The sequence below is a fragment of the Rattus norvegicus genome, chromosome 18 (genome assembly GCF_021556685.1).
Source record: "Rattus norvegicus strain SHRSP/BbbUtx chromosome 18, alternate assembly SHRSP_T2T, whole genome shotgun sequence".
Lineage (NCBI taxonomy): Eukaryota > Metazoa > Chordata > Mammalia > Rodentia > Muridae > Rattus > Rattus norvegicus.
This window is the reverse complement of record NC_141551.1, coordinates 26,356,032-26,370,955: the sequence shown is the minus strand read 5'-3', so window position 1 is coordinate 26,370,955 and position 14,924 is coordinate 26,356,032. Positions and strand designations below refer to the sequence as shown.

At 41.5% G+C, this 14,924-nt stretch overlaps 1 protein-coding gene across 44 annotated transcripts in view; it reads left to right on the top strand.

Annotated features, from left to right (window-relative positions):
* Window positions 1-16: 16 nt before the first annotated feature.
* The window catches only part of Brd8 (bromodomain containing 8), a 48,382-nt gene continuing 33,474 nt past the window's right edge, over window positions 17-14,924 (top strand). For 24 of the 44 annotated variants that reach the window (XR_015642214.1, XR_015642213.1, XR_015642209.1 and 21 more), the window contains 8 exon segments: window positions 17-53; window positions 1,043-1,139; window positions 9,960-10,029; window positions 10,985-11,034; window positions 11,205-11,327; window positions 12,076-12,156; window positions 12,259-12,323; window positions 14,313-14,449. Coding sequence is in view for 26 of the 44 variants with exons in the window: in XM_087592485.1 (XP_087448611.1) it covers window positions 35-53; window positions 1,043-1,139; window positions 9,960-10,029; window positions 10,985-11,034; window positions 11,205-11,327; window positions 12,076-12,156; window positions 12,259-12,323; window positions 14,313-14,449 (642 nt within the window). In the remaining 18 variants the exon portion in view is untranslated. 44 annotated transcript variants of the gene reach the window in all.

Below are 14,924 nucleotides of genomic sequence, written 5' to 3'. Positions count from 1 at the left end.
GTCTGTCGCAATCGTTGAAGACGTCGGAGCCAAAATGGCGACCGGGACAGGCAGTGAGTATCGGAGCAGCTTTTATGGTCAAGGCCTTTGTAGAGTCCAGACTAGGCATTCCATTTCTCAGGCACGAAAGGAGCGGAAGGAGTGGGTTGTTAGAGAGCGCAAAACTCAGACACCTGCCTTTCACGTCGCTTTCAGAACCACCACCTGGGGTTTTAACAGTGGTGGGAGGAATCGGAAGCTGGTGAAAAACAGCCTAGGAAGCCTTTGTGTGCTAGACGCTCTCTGGGGTAAAACATAAAGGTAGTATGAAGTGGCCAGCGACTCATTTGTTTATCTAACCAGGCTGTGAGAAGCAGTCGAAATGATTATCTGCTGATGTAGGCGTTTCCTGACACCGGGGGAAACTCATCTCGTGTATTTCAGCCATTTTTTCAGTTTCACCAACGAACTCTTTATACCCGACGATTGGGGGGAGGGGCTGAGATGTAAACAACTTTATGCAAAAAAGGAGGTGGGCAGTAGGAGCCGGTGGCCGATTGGAATCTTGGGAAATACGCCCGAGTTCAAACAATTTTAAAACTTTTTTTTTTTTAATGAGAACCTTATTTTAACGTAACACTGCCAGTTTCTTTCTTTTTTTTTTTTTTCTTTTGGAAGCAGAACACCTTGAAGCTATGGCATTTAAACACAATGTTCTATAAATGTGTATTCAATGAAAGCACCCTGGTCAATAATGGTAATATTTCATTGGAATGGTGAAAACTCAAGATTTGGTGATTATAATTGATAATAGTAGTTCACATTGTTCGAACTAATTTAAGATTTATTTGAGACAGGGTTTTATTGTGTGACTGATCCTGGCTGACCTGGAACACACTATGCAGACCAGGCTAGCCTCACAGAAATCTGTCTGCTTCTGCTTCCTGAGAACCAGAATTACCACTCCACAATTTGCCTGGGGTGTTGGTTTATATCAGACTTTTAGCTGTTCTGGGGCTCAGAACTAGTTCGGAGGTTGTTTCTGAGCTTTCTCTATTTCCAGAGCACAAGCTGCTGAGTACTGGCCCGACAGAACCATGGTCCATCCGAGAGAAGTTGTGTTTAGCATCTTCTGTTATGAGGAGTGGGGATCAGAACTGGTAAGGAATCTAAGATATCTGCCCTTTTTTTTTTTTTTTTTTTGGTTTTTTTTTTTTTTTTTTTTTTTTGGAGCTGGGGACCGAACCCAGGGCCTTGCGCGTCCTAGGCAAGCGCTCTACCACTGAGCTAAATCCCCAACCCCAGATATCTGCTTTTTTTTTTTTTTTTTTTTGGTTCTTTTTTTCGGAGCTGGGGACCGAACCCAGGGCCTTGCGCTTCCTAGGCAAGCGCTCTACCACTGAGTTAAATCCCCAACCCCAGATATCTGCTTTCTTGACCCGTTGGGCTGAGTATCTTTCTCTTTGTTCTTTTGTTTGTTTTTGTAACAGGTTTTCTCTGTGTGGCCATGGTTATCTTAGAATTCATCCTGTAGACCAAGCTAGCCTGAACTCAGAATGCCTGCCTCTGCCTTCTTAGTACTGGAGTTAAAGACATATGGGATCAGGCTAGCCAGGACTAAGTATTTTTCACCTCAGTGTATTCCTTAAGTTACCTTAAGCTTTATGTAGAGGTCAGCTTTACCAAAATACAAATCATAAAGCATAAAATGAGCCTACTGGCAGGGAAAATAGTGGTGGTTTCTTCTATTTTCACAAACTTGTGCAGCCGTCCCTGCAATTTAAGAAGTTTCTTTAATCTTTAAACTAAGTCTGGCTAGATAGATAGCTCAGAGTTTAAAAGCATTGGTTGCTTTTCCAGAGGTTGAGTTCAACTCCCAGAAACCACATGGTGTCTCACAACCATTTGTGATGGGATCTGACGCCCTCTTCTGGTGTGTGTGTGAAGATAGCAACAGTGTACTCATATACATAAAATAAGAAAGTCTCTACATTTACCACTCCCTCTCTTCCCTGAGCAATCTACTTTTCCTAGACTTGGCTATCCTTTAGGTATAATATGTAGTCTTCTGGGACCAGCTTTTTAGTCAGTTAACATACCACTCTTCAAGGTTTATTCACATGTAACATATGAATACTTTTCTAGTATTGGCCAGATGAAAACATGAACCAACCATCCCTTCCATACCCATGGAGACTGAGTCCCAGCACCCTTGAGGGGTAAAGATGGTGGTGGCTCAGTTCCTTTACATAAGATCCCATATTTGCATATAACCAACACCTGTCCTCCTGAATACTCCAGATTATCTCTGGATTATATTACCTAATGCAATGAAATAGCATGTGAATGGTTTAGGGCAGAGGAACCTGTGGGTGGTGACACTTTGGTAAACCTCTGTCTAGAAAAATATTTACATTATAATTCATAATGGTAGCAAAATTATAATTGTGAGGTAGCAACAAAAATAATGTTATGATTGGGGGTCACCACAGCATGAGAAACTGTAAAAGGGGACGAAGCTTTAGGAAGATTGAAGTCACTGGTTTAGGGCGTACAAGTACAGATAGCTTTTTGGTTTTGGACATGGCTGTAATGTCCCAGGCTGAGGAAATCCAAGAATGCACATCTCCTGGCTATGGACAGTCAACTACATATTCATTACCTGACATTTGGACTGCCACCTTGGGACAGAATTAGGTCTTCATATGGTAGCTCTAGGTCTTTTTCTCTCTTTCTTTCTTTCCTTCTTTCTTTCTTTCTTTTTTTTTTTGAGGAACTGCCAAACCATTTTCTTTATTATTTCAAAAATTAAGTATGTTTATCTGTGTATTGGGGTTATTTGGGCATATCAGTGCAGAATCCCTTGGGAGCCAGAAGAGGACATCAGATCCCCTGGAGTTGTAGGCAGTTATGAAACATCTGGCTGACATGGGTTTCTAGAACAGATTTGGAGTCTATGTGGAAGCAGCAAAATATGCTCTCAACCCCTGAGTCATTTCTTTATCCCTCCAAATTTTGGGGAGTACAGGTGCTGGGAGTGGAACTCAGAATTTGGTGCATGCTGGGTAAAGATTCTACCATCTATTTTTTTAAAAGGCAAGAGTCTCACTCTGTAGATCCGACTGGCCTCCAACTCACAGAGATCCTTCTACCCTGTCTTGTAAGTGCTAGGATTAAAGACATGTGCCACCATGCTCAGCAAAAAAAAAAAAGGGGGGGGGGTGGCCCAGACAAGTTCGGACCTTTGTTGGTGGTGATTGTTTCCTTCCTCCCTCCCTCCCTCCCTCCCTCCCTCCCTCCCTCCCTCCCTTCCTCTTCCTTCATTCCTTTCTTTTCTGACTGTCCTGGAACTCACTATGTAGATAGACCAGGCTGGCCTCATATTCAGATCTTCCTGCCTCTGCCTCCTGAGCACTGTGACTGGCTCAAACCTTTATTTCTTTTAGCTAAGCTAGTTTCAAACTCCCTATGTAGCTAGGATGACCTTAAACTCCTGGTGTTTCCTTTACCTCCTAAATACTGTGATTACTGGCATATACATTGAGTCCCAGTTTTCATAGTATACATCAAACCTTAGTTTCATGCATGCTAGGCAGGTACTCTGCTAACTATAGCCCCATCCTCTCCAGTTTCTTTTTTTGCTTCACTATATTTCTTTATTTTTATAGTAGCTATACTAGAAGTCATCTCATTTTCTTTTATGCTTACTGTATGATTGCATGTGTGTATGTATACTGTAAGTGGGGCCGGGCGTCAGAAGACCGCTTGCAGGATTTTCCACCTTGTGGGTTTATAGGGATCAAAGTCAGATCTTCAGACTTGGAGACAAGTGACTTTATCAGCTGAGGAATTTGTGTGTGCGCGTGTGGGTAGGTAGGTAGGTAGTCCAGGCTGGCCTAGATCTCTGATTTCCCCTTTTTAGCCTTCCAACCTGGAATTAAAAATGGGAGCCATCTCATCGAGTTGTTTATTGTTTTGGGTTTTTGTTTTTTGTTTCTTTGTACAGCCCTGGCTGTCCTGGAACTCACTGTGTAGACCAGGCTGGCCTCAAACTCAGAGATCCACCTACCTTCCTCCCTAAATGCTAGGAATAAAGGTGTGCAACAACGCTGCCTGGCATCCTTGACGTTGTTTTGTATGCATTTCTCTGATGAACTGTGTATGGGAATGAAGAAATAAAGCTTCACAGATGTGAAAAGCAAAGCTGTGAAAACAAGGTTTTGAGAAATGCATCTGGGGGTCAGGATGCCTATGACAAACTTGTGACCCTTCTGAGAGATACATCTGACGTCAGGGAACCCTGTGAGATGATAAAGTTTTGATGATCAAGATATTGAGGCAATTCTGACTAAGCTGATTAAGACAAAACAATAACAACTGTTCTGGGAAAGACCCCCCTACCCCTCCCTGTGGTAAATTCCAAGAACAACCACAAGATGTCATCCTGACCCTCCCCAACACCCAGTTCACCCCACCCCCCCCCAAAAGACTTAGCTCTTTCCCAGTGACTCTCCAAGGCCAGGTGTAGGGCTGGATGAGGAAAGCATCTAACTGAGCCAAGAACAGCCCCTTGGGCAGGCCAGCCAATACCTGACCAGATCCTTTGTCCTGTGTACTGCCAATGAGAAAAGGCCAGCTAACCCTGTCGCTGAAATCTGCTCTCTGCCCTGTGCTTTTTGGGTTCGAGGTTGCCTCTCCCTGCGTGGATGAGCAACCCCATGTACATGGATTAAAAACTTACACCCTCATGCTGTTGCAGCGTGTCAATCTCTGCTCTGTGAGTGGCACTCCTGAGGTATGGCCACTATGGGGTCTTTCAACAGTAATATCTTTCCGTGTGGTTCCTGGATCAAACTCAGGTTGTAGGGCTTTTAGAACAAGGTAAGCTATCTTGCTGGACCTGATTCTCTTTTCTTTTTTTCTCTTTTTGTAAGAGCATTTTATATCTGTATGAGCATTGCATATCTGTAGAGAAATTTATGATTTTTTGCAGGGGGTTCATTTTTTGTTTGGTCAAATTTCTTTAGTAATTGCATTGTATTTTATTGAATATTCTGGATCCTAATCCTTTGACTTTCTCCTTTTTGTATATTACCTTTATATTTTTTAAAAGAAACACTTTTTTTTTTTTCCCCTCGGAGCTGGGGACCGAACCCAGGGCCTTGTGCTTGCTAGGCAAGTGCTCTACCACTGAGCTAAATCCCCAACCCCAAAAGAAATACTTTTAATCACTTGTTTTACTTTGTAACGTGTATGCGCTTTGCTCGATTATATGTCTAACACCTGTGTAGGCTAGAAGAGGATGCAAGATCCCTAGAACTGGAGTTACAGATGGTTTCGAGCTACCATCTGAGTACTGAGAATTGAACCTAGGTCCTTTGGAAGAGGAGCCAATGATCTTTTTTTTTTTTTTGGTTCTTTTTTTCGGAGCTGGGGACCGAACCCAGGGCCTTGCACTTCCTAGGTAAGCGCTCTACCACTGAGCTAAATCCCCAGCCCCAACCAATGATCTTAAACACTAGCTTATCTTTCCAACCTGTCTTTATATACTTCTTTTGATTGGTATTGTTTACAGCACAAAAGTTTTGAAGATTTTTTTTTTCTTTTTTTTTTTTTTTTTTTTTTTTTGGATACATTGTCTTGGTTGTCTGACTGTCTGGAACTCAACTCTATAGACCAGACTGGCCTTGAACTCACAGACCTGCCTGCCAAACCTCAACCTCCCATGTGCTGGGATTAAAGGCATGAGCGGCCAGGCCCAGCCAAAAGTTGATACCACTTGGTTTCTTCTGTTACTTTGCTTGAGAGTCAGCTAGTAATATATGTTTTGCCTTGTTGTTTGCTTGTTGGTTTTTACTACTAAAATTTATGTTTTAAAAAGATGTATCTATTTATTTATTTATTATATATGGGTGCACTGTAGCTTTCTTGAGACACACCAGAAGAGGGCATCAGATCCCATTACAGATGGTTGTGAGCCATCATGTGGCTGCTGGGAATTGAACTCAGGACCTTGGGAATAGAGAGCAGTCAGTGCTCTTAACCGCTGAGCCACCTCTCCAGCCCAAGATTATGCTTTTTAAAAAGAGGAAAAGACCTCATTGGTTCACACCATGTAGTCTGTCTTACAGTTGCTAAGACTTAAGTTTGTCCCCTACCTCACCACCCAAAGCTGTCTGAGATGGAATTCTTGATCCCACCTCCTTCCTGGATTCAAATCCCAAATTCTGGGATTACAGGTATGCACCACTATATCTGGCTTTCCTTTTCTTTGGGGGGGGGGGCTTTGGGGGGGGTGTCTCACAATGTAGTCCTCCCTAGCTGGCCTGAACCTTCTTTTTGCCTTAACCTTCCAAATGTTAGGAATAAGGACCTTGGGAATAGAGAGCCATCTCTCCAGCCCTAAAAATTTTTTCTTAAACATCATTATTTTGTGTGTATCAGTCAGTGTTTTGCCTGCATGTATGTATGTACCATGTGCTTTTCTGGTGCCTTTGGAGGTCAGAAGTCATTGGATCCTCAGAGACTGGGACTTTACAGGTAGTTGTGAGTTACTGTGAATGCTGGGAATTAGGCCTGGGTTATCTACAAAAGCAACAAGTTCTTAACCAGGGAGCCGACTCTTCAGCCTATACTTTTGTTTCTAACTGTTTTTGGTACGAAGGTCAGAGGACATCTTTGTGGAGTTGGTGTTCTTCTTTGGGTTCCTGGGATCAAACTCAGATTATAAGGCTTTTAGAACAGGCAACTTTATCTGATCTTACTGGCCCTAATTTGTGTGTGTGTGTGTGTGTGTGTGTGTGTGTGTGTGTGTGTGTGTGTAAATGCAGGTGCTTTTGGAGGTCAGAAGCAATGGATCCCTATGGAGCTGTTGCATGCCACCTTGTACTGGGAACTGAATTGAGGTCCTCTGCAACAGCGTTGCATCGTCTTAATCAATAAGTGATCTCTCTAATCCATTTTTGTTCTTACAACAGTCTGGCTCTATAGTCCTTGCTATAACTTACCGTGTAGCTGACTACTTCCCGGAGGTTAGAATTACAGCCATACTCCATACAGAATACCACTACTCTGCCTGGTATTTATTAAAGGCAGGACCATAATCACACAGAATAGCCTCAGACTCACAGGTATTGTCTTGCCTCAGCCTATCAAGTTGCTAGGATTATAGGTGTACACCGCCATTCCCAACCAACCTTTCAATTTTCTTAATATGTCTGAATATGTGTCTTGAACTCATTGTTGGCCCAGCTTGACCTAGAAATCTTAGTGGTTCTTCATTATGGAACCAGAACTTGTGAATCAAGGATAGTCTTGAATTTGATCCTCCTGTCATACCCAGCTCAAATATAAAGTAAAATCTATAGCTAGTGTGGTGTCTCACACCTTTCCCAACTAGAAATGGGGAGATAAGAGGATCAGGAATTCTAGTGTACCCCAAATTACATGAGACATTTCCTTAAGAAAGAAAACAAGGGGCTGGGGATTTAGCTCAGTGGTAGAGCGCTTACCTAGGAAGCGCAAGGCCCTGGGTTCGGTCCCCAGCTCCGAAAAAAAAGAACCAAAAAAAAAAAAAAAAAAGAAAACAAAACCAAAAAAGCAAACCATAGGCCAGAGATAAAGGTTGGTTGGTAGAGTATTTACCTAATATCCTTAAGCCTCTGGGTAAACTAAACTGGATGTTAACGTATGTTTCTGGAATCTTAGCTTATAAGAGGACATAGAGGCAGGGGTTCAGAAGTTCTAGTAGGTCAGGGTAGCCTGGATAACATGAGACTCTGACCAAACACAACAAAACCTCATAAATTTTAACTACTGTTTATAAAATTTCAGCACCAGTCAAAATTTTTTCTGCAACTTTTGCCTTTGTGTGTATAGGTGTTTTGAGACGATTGCGCTGACTGACCTAGAACTTACCTTGTAAACTAGACTAGCCTTGAGTAGTCTTCTGTTTGTGCTTCCAGAGTGCTGGGATGGCAGGTATACATCTCCATACCTGGTCAACTGTTAAATTTTTCAAACAACTTTCTAGAGATATTTCTGCCTTTAAAAACAATCAAATCTGGTGGGGATTTTTTCTCCCTCCCAAATATAGTTGATATTCAACAATTCAAAAAGAAGGCATCATTGTAGCTTAAATTGTTTTGTATTTTAATATTTAATAGTATCACATATTTCAGTCATAAAATTTGGGGATCACTGAGTCCTTTACTTGAAGCAATATATGTCTCCACTGAAATATCTTTTGTTGGTTTAAAGGTTTGGCTTTTGTTACTAGCTTCCAAATCTCTATGTAGATCCAACCCATGTGATCGTGACCTCAAGATTTTATCTGTCTGCTGATTGTTGGGATTATTTGTATGCACTGACATAGTTAGATAACATTTAATTACACAAAGTTGTGCAAAGATTGACTCTTCTAATTCGGTGGCTATGACTTACTTGTCTTTGTTCGTGTTGTTACTTTTCCCCCCATTAATTAACTAACTTATTCACAGTTGCAGCCCTCACACCTGTTCCCAGTCTTTTCCACATGAACCTTCAACCCATCCCATCCTCCCTTTCACCTCTGAGAAGGGGAACCTGCACCTCAAGTCACTGCAGGACTAGGTCATTTCTCCCATTGAGGCCAGACAAGACAGCCCAGTGAGGGGAGCAGGATCCACATTAGGCAACAGAGTCAGGATAAGCCCTCGCCCCATTTGTTGGGGAACTTGCATGAAGCTTTTTGGTTGGTGGTGGTGTTACTTTGATATGGTCTAGTGTTTATAGTTTTTCCTGTCAGGAAGATAGTGAAGGTGTTTAATATATTTAAAGAGCCTGATTGATAGAAATGCTCTTGGGGGATTGGTTTGTTTGGTTTATTTTTGACATAGGGTTTTACTTTGTTGCCTTGACTGTCTAGCTGGCCCTGTAGACCAGTACCAATACTCAGGTGATTTTTGGGCAAGGGTTGTGGGTTGGGGGATATGGCAATGAATACAAGGTCTGATACTGGCTAGTCTGATACTCATTATGTAGCTCAGGATAGCCTCAAACTTCTGATAGTTCTCCTGTCTAGCTCTCCTGTTTGTTAGAATCCTAAATATATATTGTACATAGTCAAAAAAAATGCTTAAAAACAGCTGAGCATGGTGGTTCATGCTTTTAACCCTTGCCTGCAGGATTCTGAGGTAAGTTGAAGACCAGCCAGGGCTACAAAAGGAGTTCCAGGTCAGCCAGGGCTGTTCCATCTTCTTAAAAAAAAAAAAATTAAGTGTTAATAAAGGTATTTAAATACAGTTTCACATTGAGGGTTTAGAGAGAAAGGGATTATTCAGAAGGAAAAGTGAGAGTGGGGTGTAGGCTTCACAAAAAGCAATCCTAAAAGAAAGATATATTAAGTGTCGGTACTGGTGGGGCTGGGGATTTAGCTCAGTGGTAGAGCGCTTGCCTAGGAAGCGTAAGGCCCTGGGTTCGGTCCCCAGCTCCGGAAAAAAAAGAACAAAAAAAAAAAAAAAGTATCGGTACTGGTTTCTCACAGGGGATGATGGAAAAGCTAATTTTAAGAGTTCATTAAAGATTTAACGTTGCATTTTTATTTATTGTGTATCTATGTGTATATTGCTGTATGCAAACCACTTTGGGTGGTGTGGAGGTTGGAGAAGAAATGTAGGAGTCGATGGTCCTACCCTGAGATACAGTAGGTTGTAGGATCCAGGGTGGAGTTAGGGTCAGGCTTGGCAGCAAATGTCTTACCCACTGGGCCATTTCACCAGCCCCTGTATTGCTTTTTAAATAGTTAAATACGTCAGGTACTCCAGAACTAGAGGTATAGCTGTGGGGGAGCACTTCCCTAATGCGTGAGTGAACCTCTGAAAAGTAGGTAGACAGAGTTAATAAAGGAAAGGTATTCTAATACTTCTTAGTAACAATTCTTTATTCTATGTGATCTGTAAACTTTGAGTTCAGTGTACCTCAAGGCTTTTCTCATTTTGTAGGGTATCAGTTAGCAGAGCAATCAAGCCCTTTGCTGAACCTGGCCGGCCTCCAGACTGGTTCTCTCAAAAAGTAAGTTACCAATCAGATTTTCTTTTATACTCACTGGAATATGAAATTGGTTAATTACCAGGTTTTGTCTTGTTGCTTACAAGGTTTTCTATATCATGAAGGGGAAAATAACTTATAATGCTATAAGCTGGGTGTATTGGTACATACCTGTAATTCTAGCAGTTGGGAGCTAGGCAGGAGCATGTCAACATGTGTGAGACTAGCCTGGTTTACATGCTGAATTTCAAGCCAACCAGGGCTACATAACAAAACCCAGCTTCAAGAAAACTGAAGGAGAGCTGGAAAGATAGGTGGCTCAGCAATTAAGAGCACTGACTGCTCTTCCAGAGTCCTGAGTTCAATTCCCAGCAACCATATCCATCTGAAATAGAATCCGATGCACTCTTCTGGTGTGTCTGAAGGCAGATGGTGCACATAAATTCATGCAGGCATACATAGGTACAAAGACAAAAAATAAAATTTTAATTTAACAAAATTTAAACTTAATAAGTAAAATATTTTTTAAATTACCAAAATTAGAAACAAAAGAAAATGCTTTTTTTTTTCTTTTTTTCTTTTTCTTTTTTTTTTTAAATTTAGTAGTAGTTTTGTGTGTGCATGTATCAAGGTCAGAGGATAACTTTTGGGAATCAGTTTTCTCTTATCCTGGTTTCTGGGAATTGAGTTCAAGTTGTGTCTCATAGCAAATACTTTTTTACTCATTGAGCCATTTTACCAGTCCCAGACACACAGTGAGTCCTTTGAAGTAGGGTTTCACTATGTTTCCCTGGTGGTCATAGAACTCACTGTGTAAACCAGGCTAACCTTGAATTCAGAGATCCTTTGCCTCTACCTCCCACCATGACCAACTAAAACTTCACAATCTTAAATAGCTTTCTTTACTAAGTCTTGTTATTCTGTTGTTGAAACCTCTTTCCGAGCTTGCTTATCACATGTTTCTTCTTTCCTTTTATAGCATTGTGCTTCTCAGTATTCTGAGCTCTTAGAGACTACTGAGACTCCAAAGTGAGTATAAACTCTGTTTGGTTGGGAAGTGTTCACTGTGGAAATATATCTTATTGGGTGAGAAAAGTATAGCAGGTGTTATTTATGATTAAATGGTAGAAAAAGCTCAAAGAATACAACTGGAAACAAATGACCTCTTAAATTTGTATTTATTGTTTGATTTTCCACAGACGAAAACGGGGTGAAAAGGGAGAAGTGGTAGAAACTGTTGAAGATGTTATTGTTCGCAAACTGACTGCTGAGAGAGTTGAGGAACTGAAGAAAGTCATAAAGGAGACACAGGAGAGATACAGGTAGTTATTGGGTGATTTGGGGGTGGTGTTGGAAAGACATAAAGGCTGACTTCTGGTACACACAAGATGAAGTTGGTGTTTGTGGGTGACAGGGTCTTACTGTATGTCCTGGCTGGCCTGATCTCTCTCTATCTATAGATTAAGCTGGAGATCCATCATCCTCTGTGATGGCAGATGCTTTTAATCCTAATAGTTAGGAGGCAGAGGCAGGAAGATCTCTTGAGTTCAAAACCAACCTGGTCCTCAGAGTGAGTTTTAGGACAGTCAGAGCTACACAGATAAACCCTGTCTCAAAAGACCAAAAAGAAAAAGAGAGAGAGAAATCGAGTTAAAATGCTGGGTGCATGGTGTGTCTGTAGCAGCTACTCAGGAGTTTAAAATGAAAAGGTTCCTTGATACCACAAGTAAGAAGCTCTAAATGTGGGTTATAGTCGGTGGTGACTACACAGCTCAGTGGCAGAGATGAAAGGGGACGACTGTGCTTCAGTCAGGTGGAAGGAGAGAACCTGTGACTTCATGTACTGTGGAATGTGTCCGCCTGTACTTGTATGTGCACATATACACCAATAAATTAATAAAAGGGTGTGGTGGCTCATGCTTGTCCCAACATTTGGGAGACCAAAACAGGGAAAGTTCTATAAGTGTGAGCCTGGCTTGAGCTACAGAGGAAGACCCTGTCTTAAACACAGAGATTTTATAAACTAAGAGATTGTGAAGAGAACTGCTCTCTGCCTCTTTGTTTCTATAGGCGTCTGAAAAGAGATGCAGAACTAATTCAAGCCGGGCACATGGACAGCAGACTGGATGAGCTCTGCAGTGACATTGCAATGTAGGTTCCATCTGTGTCTGTCAGAGCGCCGTTTTCTGGTGCATTGGGAACTGTGGAGAAAGCCAGAGCTGGTGGACATACTCAACTCCGTTCCTTTTTTAGGAAAAAGAAATTGGAGGAGGAAGAGGCTGAAGTAAAAAGGAAGGCCACAGATGCTGCATACCAGGGTGAGCTGCATTTATAGTTTACTTTAGTGCTTCTGTTAGTTAACACGTGACCATGCGGTTCTGCATGCTAATGACAATTGGATGTGATGGCCACTGCACAGTGGAAACTTAGCTGTTGAATGCTTTCTAATGTTTAATCTACTATACTAGCTGATGTTAACTTGCAAAATGTATCATGCCCCTCCTTTTTCCCCAAAACATTCTTTTTGTTTTTCTGCTAGGGATTGAACTGAGGGTCTTGTACATGCCTGCTCAAGTTAGAGCTGCAGGTGGCATTAGATAAGCAAGCTTTTATTATCAGAAGGAAGGCCACTGTACTGGATGGCTTTCACAAGTGTCAGAAGCTGACATCAGTTCTTTCATCTTTGTATTTTCCGTTAACTAGTTTTGTCATGTCCCGTGTTTTCCCAATCGTAGACTATGGTTCAAGCCCACTCTCTTAGGCTCCTGACTGATTGCTAAATTATAAGGCAGTTAAAACTTTACCTGTTCTAACATTTGAGAGAACGTTAATGCTCAATCTATGGAGCAAACTGGCAGGGAACAGGAAATACCTGCAGATTTATTGTGTGCATGTGCACAGAAGTTTCATAAAGTGTTTGTCCCTCCCGGTGAGTGTGGAGCCCAGTAGTACACCCTCGCCTAGCACGCATGAGACTTGGTCTCTAGCACAACAAACAACTACAGAGAACGGAACCATTCCTGTTCTCTTTTCTACCACAATAAACCATCTTTTATGTTCAAGAAGAAATACTTCAAAAAATGAGGTCTCTCATACTCTCTAGGTCTACAGTTTACTTATAGGACTCACACACATGGTAATGGTAGACTGAACAAAATTTACTGTTTTATTTTTTATTCTCTTTATATATTTTTTTTTCTTTTCTTTTCAAGATAGGGTTTCTCTGTTTAGCCCTGGCTGTACTGTAACACACTTTGTTTGTAGACCAGGCTGGCCTCCAACTCAAAGAGCCACTTGTCTCTGCCTCCCAAGTACGCCGCCACCACCGAGCTTTCATTTTCTTCTTCTTTTTTTTTTTTTCCTTTGTTTGGAAGTGGAAGCACAGCTTAAGTGTGATTGGTATGTGTGGACAAGTTGTAAACGTCCATTCTCTCCTACCAAGTGGTTTCCTGAAATTGGCCTTAGATCATCAGTCTTCATAGCAAGAACCTTTACCACTGAACCATCTTATTAACCTTAATTAAGGTTCTAGAACTCAGAGGCCAATAGAAGGTCAAACGTGGAGTGAGGTGGTACACAGCCTTATTCCTAACATTTGGAAGGTTAAGGCAAAAAGAAGGTTCAGGCCAGCTAGGGAGGACTACATTGTGAGACACCCCCCCCAAAGCCCCCCCCCCCAAAGAAAAGGAAAGCCAGATATAGTGGTGCATACCTGTAATCCCAGAATTTGGGATTTGAATCCAGGAAGGAGGTGGGATCAAGAATTCCATCTCAGACAGCTTTGGGTGGTGAGGTAGGGGACAAACTTAAGTCTTAGCAACTGTAAGACAGACTACATGGTGTGAACCAATGAGGTCTTTTCCTCTTTTTAAAAGCATAATCTTGGGCTGGAGAGGTGGCTCAGCGGTTAAGAGCACTGACTGCTCTCTATTCCCAAGGTCCTGAGTTCAATTCCCAGCAGCCACATGATGGCTCACAACCATCTGTAATGGGATCCAATGCCCTCTTCTGGTGTGTCTGAGGACAGAGACAGTGTACCCACATACATAAAATGAATAAATAAATAAATCTTTTTTTTAAAAAAAAGCATAATCTTAAGTTGCTGAAGAAGATATTGAGAAGTATGTAAACCATTTACTACAACAAGGACCTTTGAAATAGTTAAGTAGTTAATTTGTTTAGTGTGAGAGTTGCCCTTAGTTTGAAAAACTAAACTAAAAAATATTTCTAATCACTACTTCAAGGTATAACAGTGGCTGGTTTCACTTATTTAGTCCTGAAGATTTCATCTGTTGCTCATGTTCTAGCTCGGCAAGCAGTGAAAACACCTCCTCGAAGGTTGCCAACTGTGATGGTCCGCTCCCCTATAGACTCCGCCTCCCCAGGAGGTGATTATCCACTTGGAGACTTGACTCCAACCACTATGGAAGAGGCTACCTCTGGAGTGAGTGTATTTGCATTTATTGAAATTGATTTGCAAAGGGACAATAGCCAGCAGAGAGCTGAATAATAGGAAACCACACTTTTTGCCTAGAAGCAACATCTCTTGGTCAAAAACGCTAAAGACTTAGTTTCTTACACACTCTTCTAACATAAATGGACTGAAAAGTGTTGAGAATTCTGACTTGTTGAGAGATAGGTAAAAGACTATGTGAATTATTTGTCAATGTATTTAGTCTTATAAAATTTCTGATGAAGAAAGAGACCATTTCTTTATGAATATAAAAGTGTTAATGGAGTTTAAGAATAACAGGTTGGACGGAATAATTGGGTTGTGGGTTAGAGTGAGTAGAAGAGAAAATACTGTGGGTAGGAAGAGTAGACGGTTTCTGGTCATTTCTATTCAGAACTAATAAAACAATAGACACACTAACCTGTCCAGATTAGTAGGGAACCTTCCATAGTTTGAAAAGTCAGAT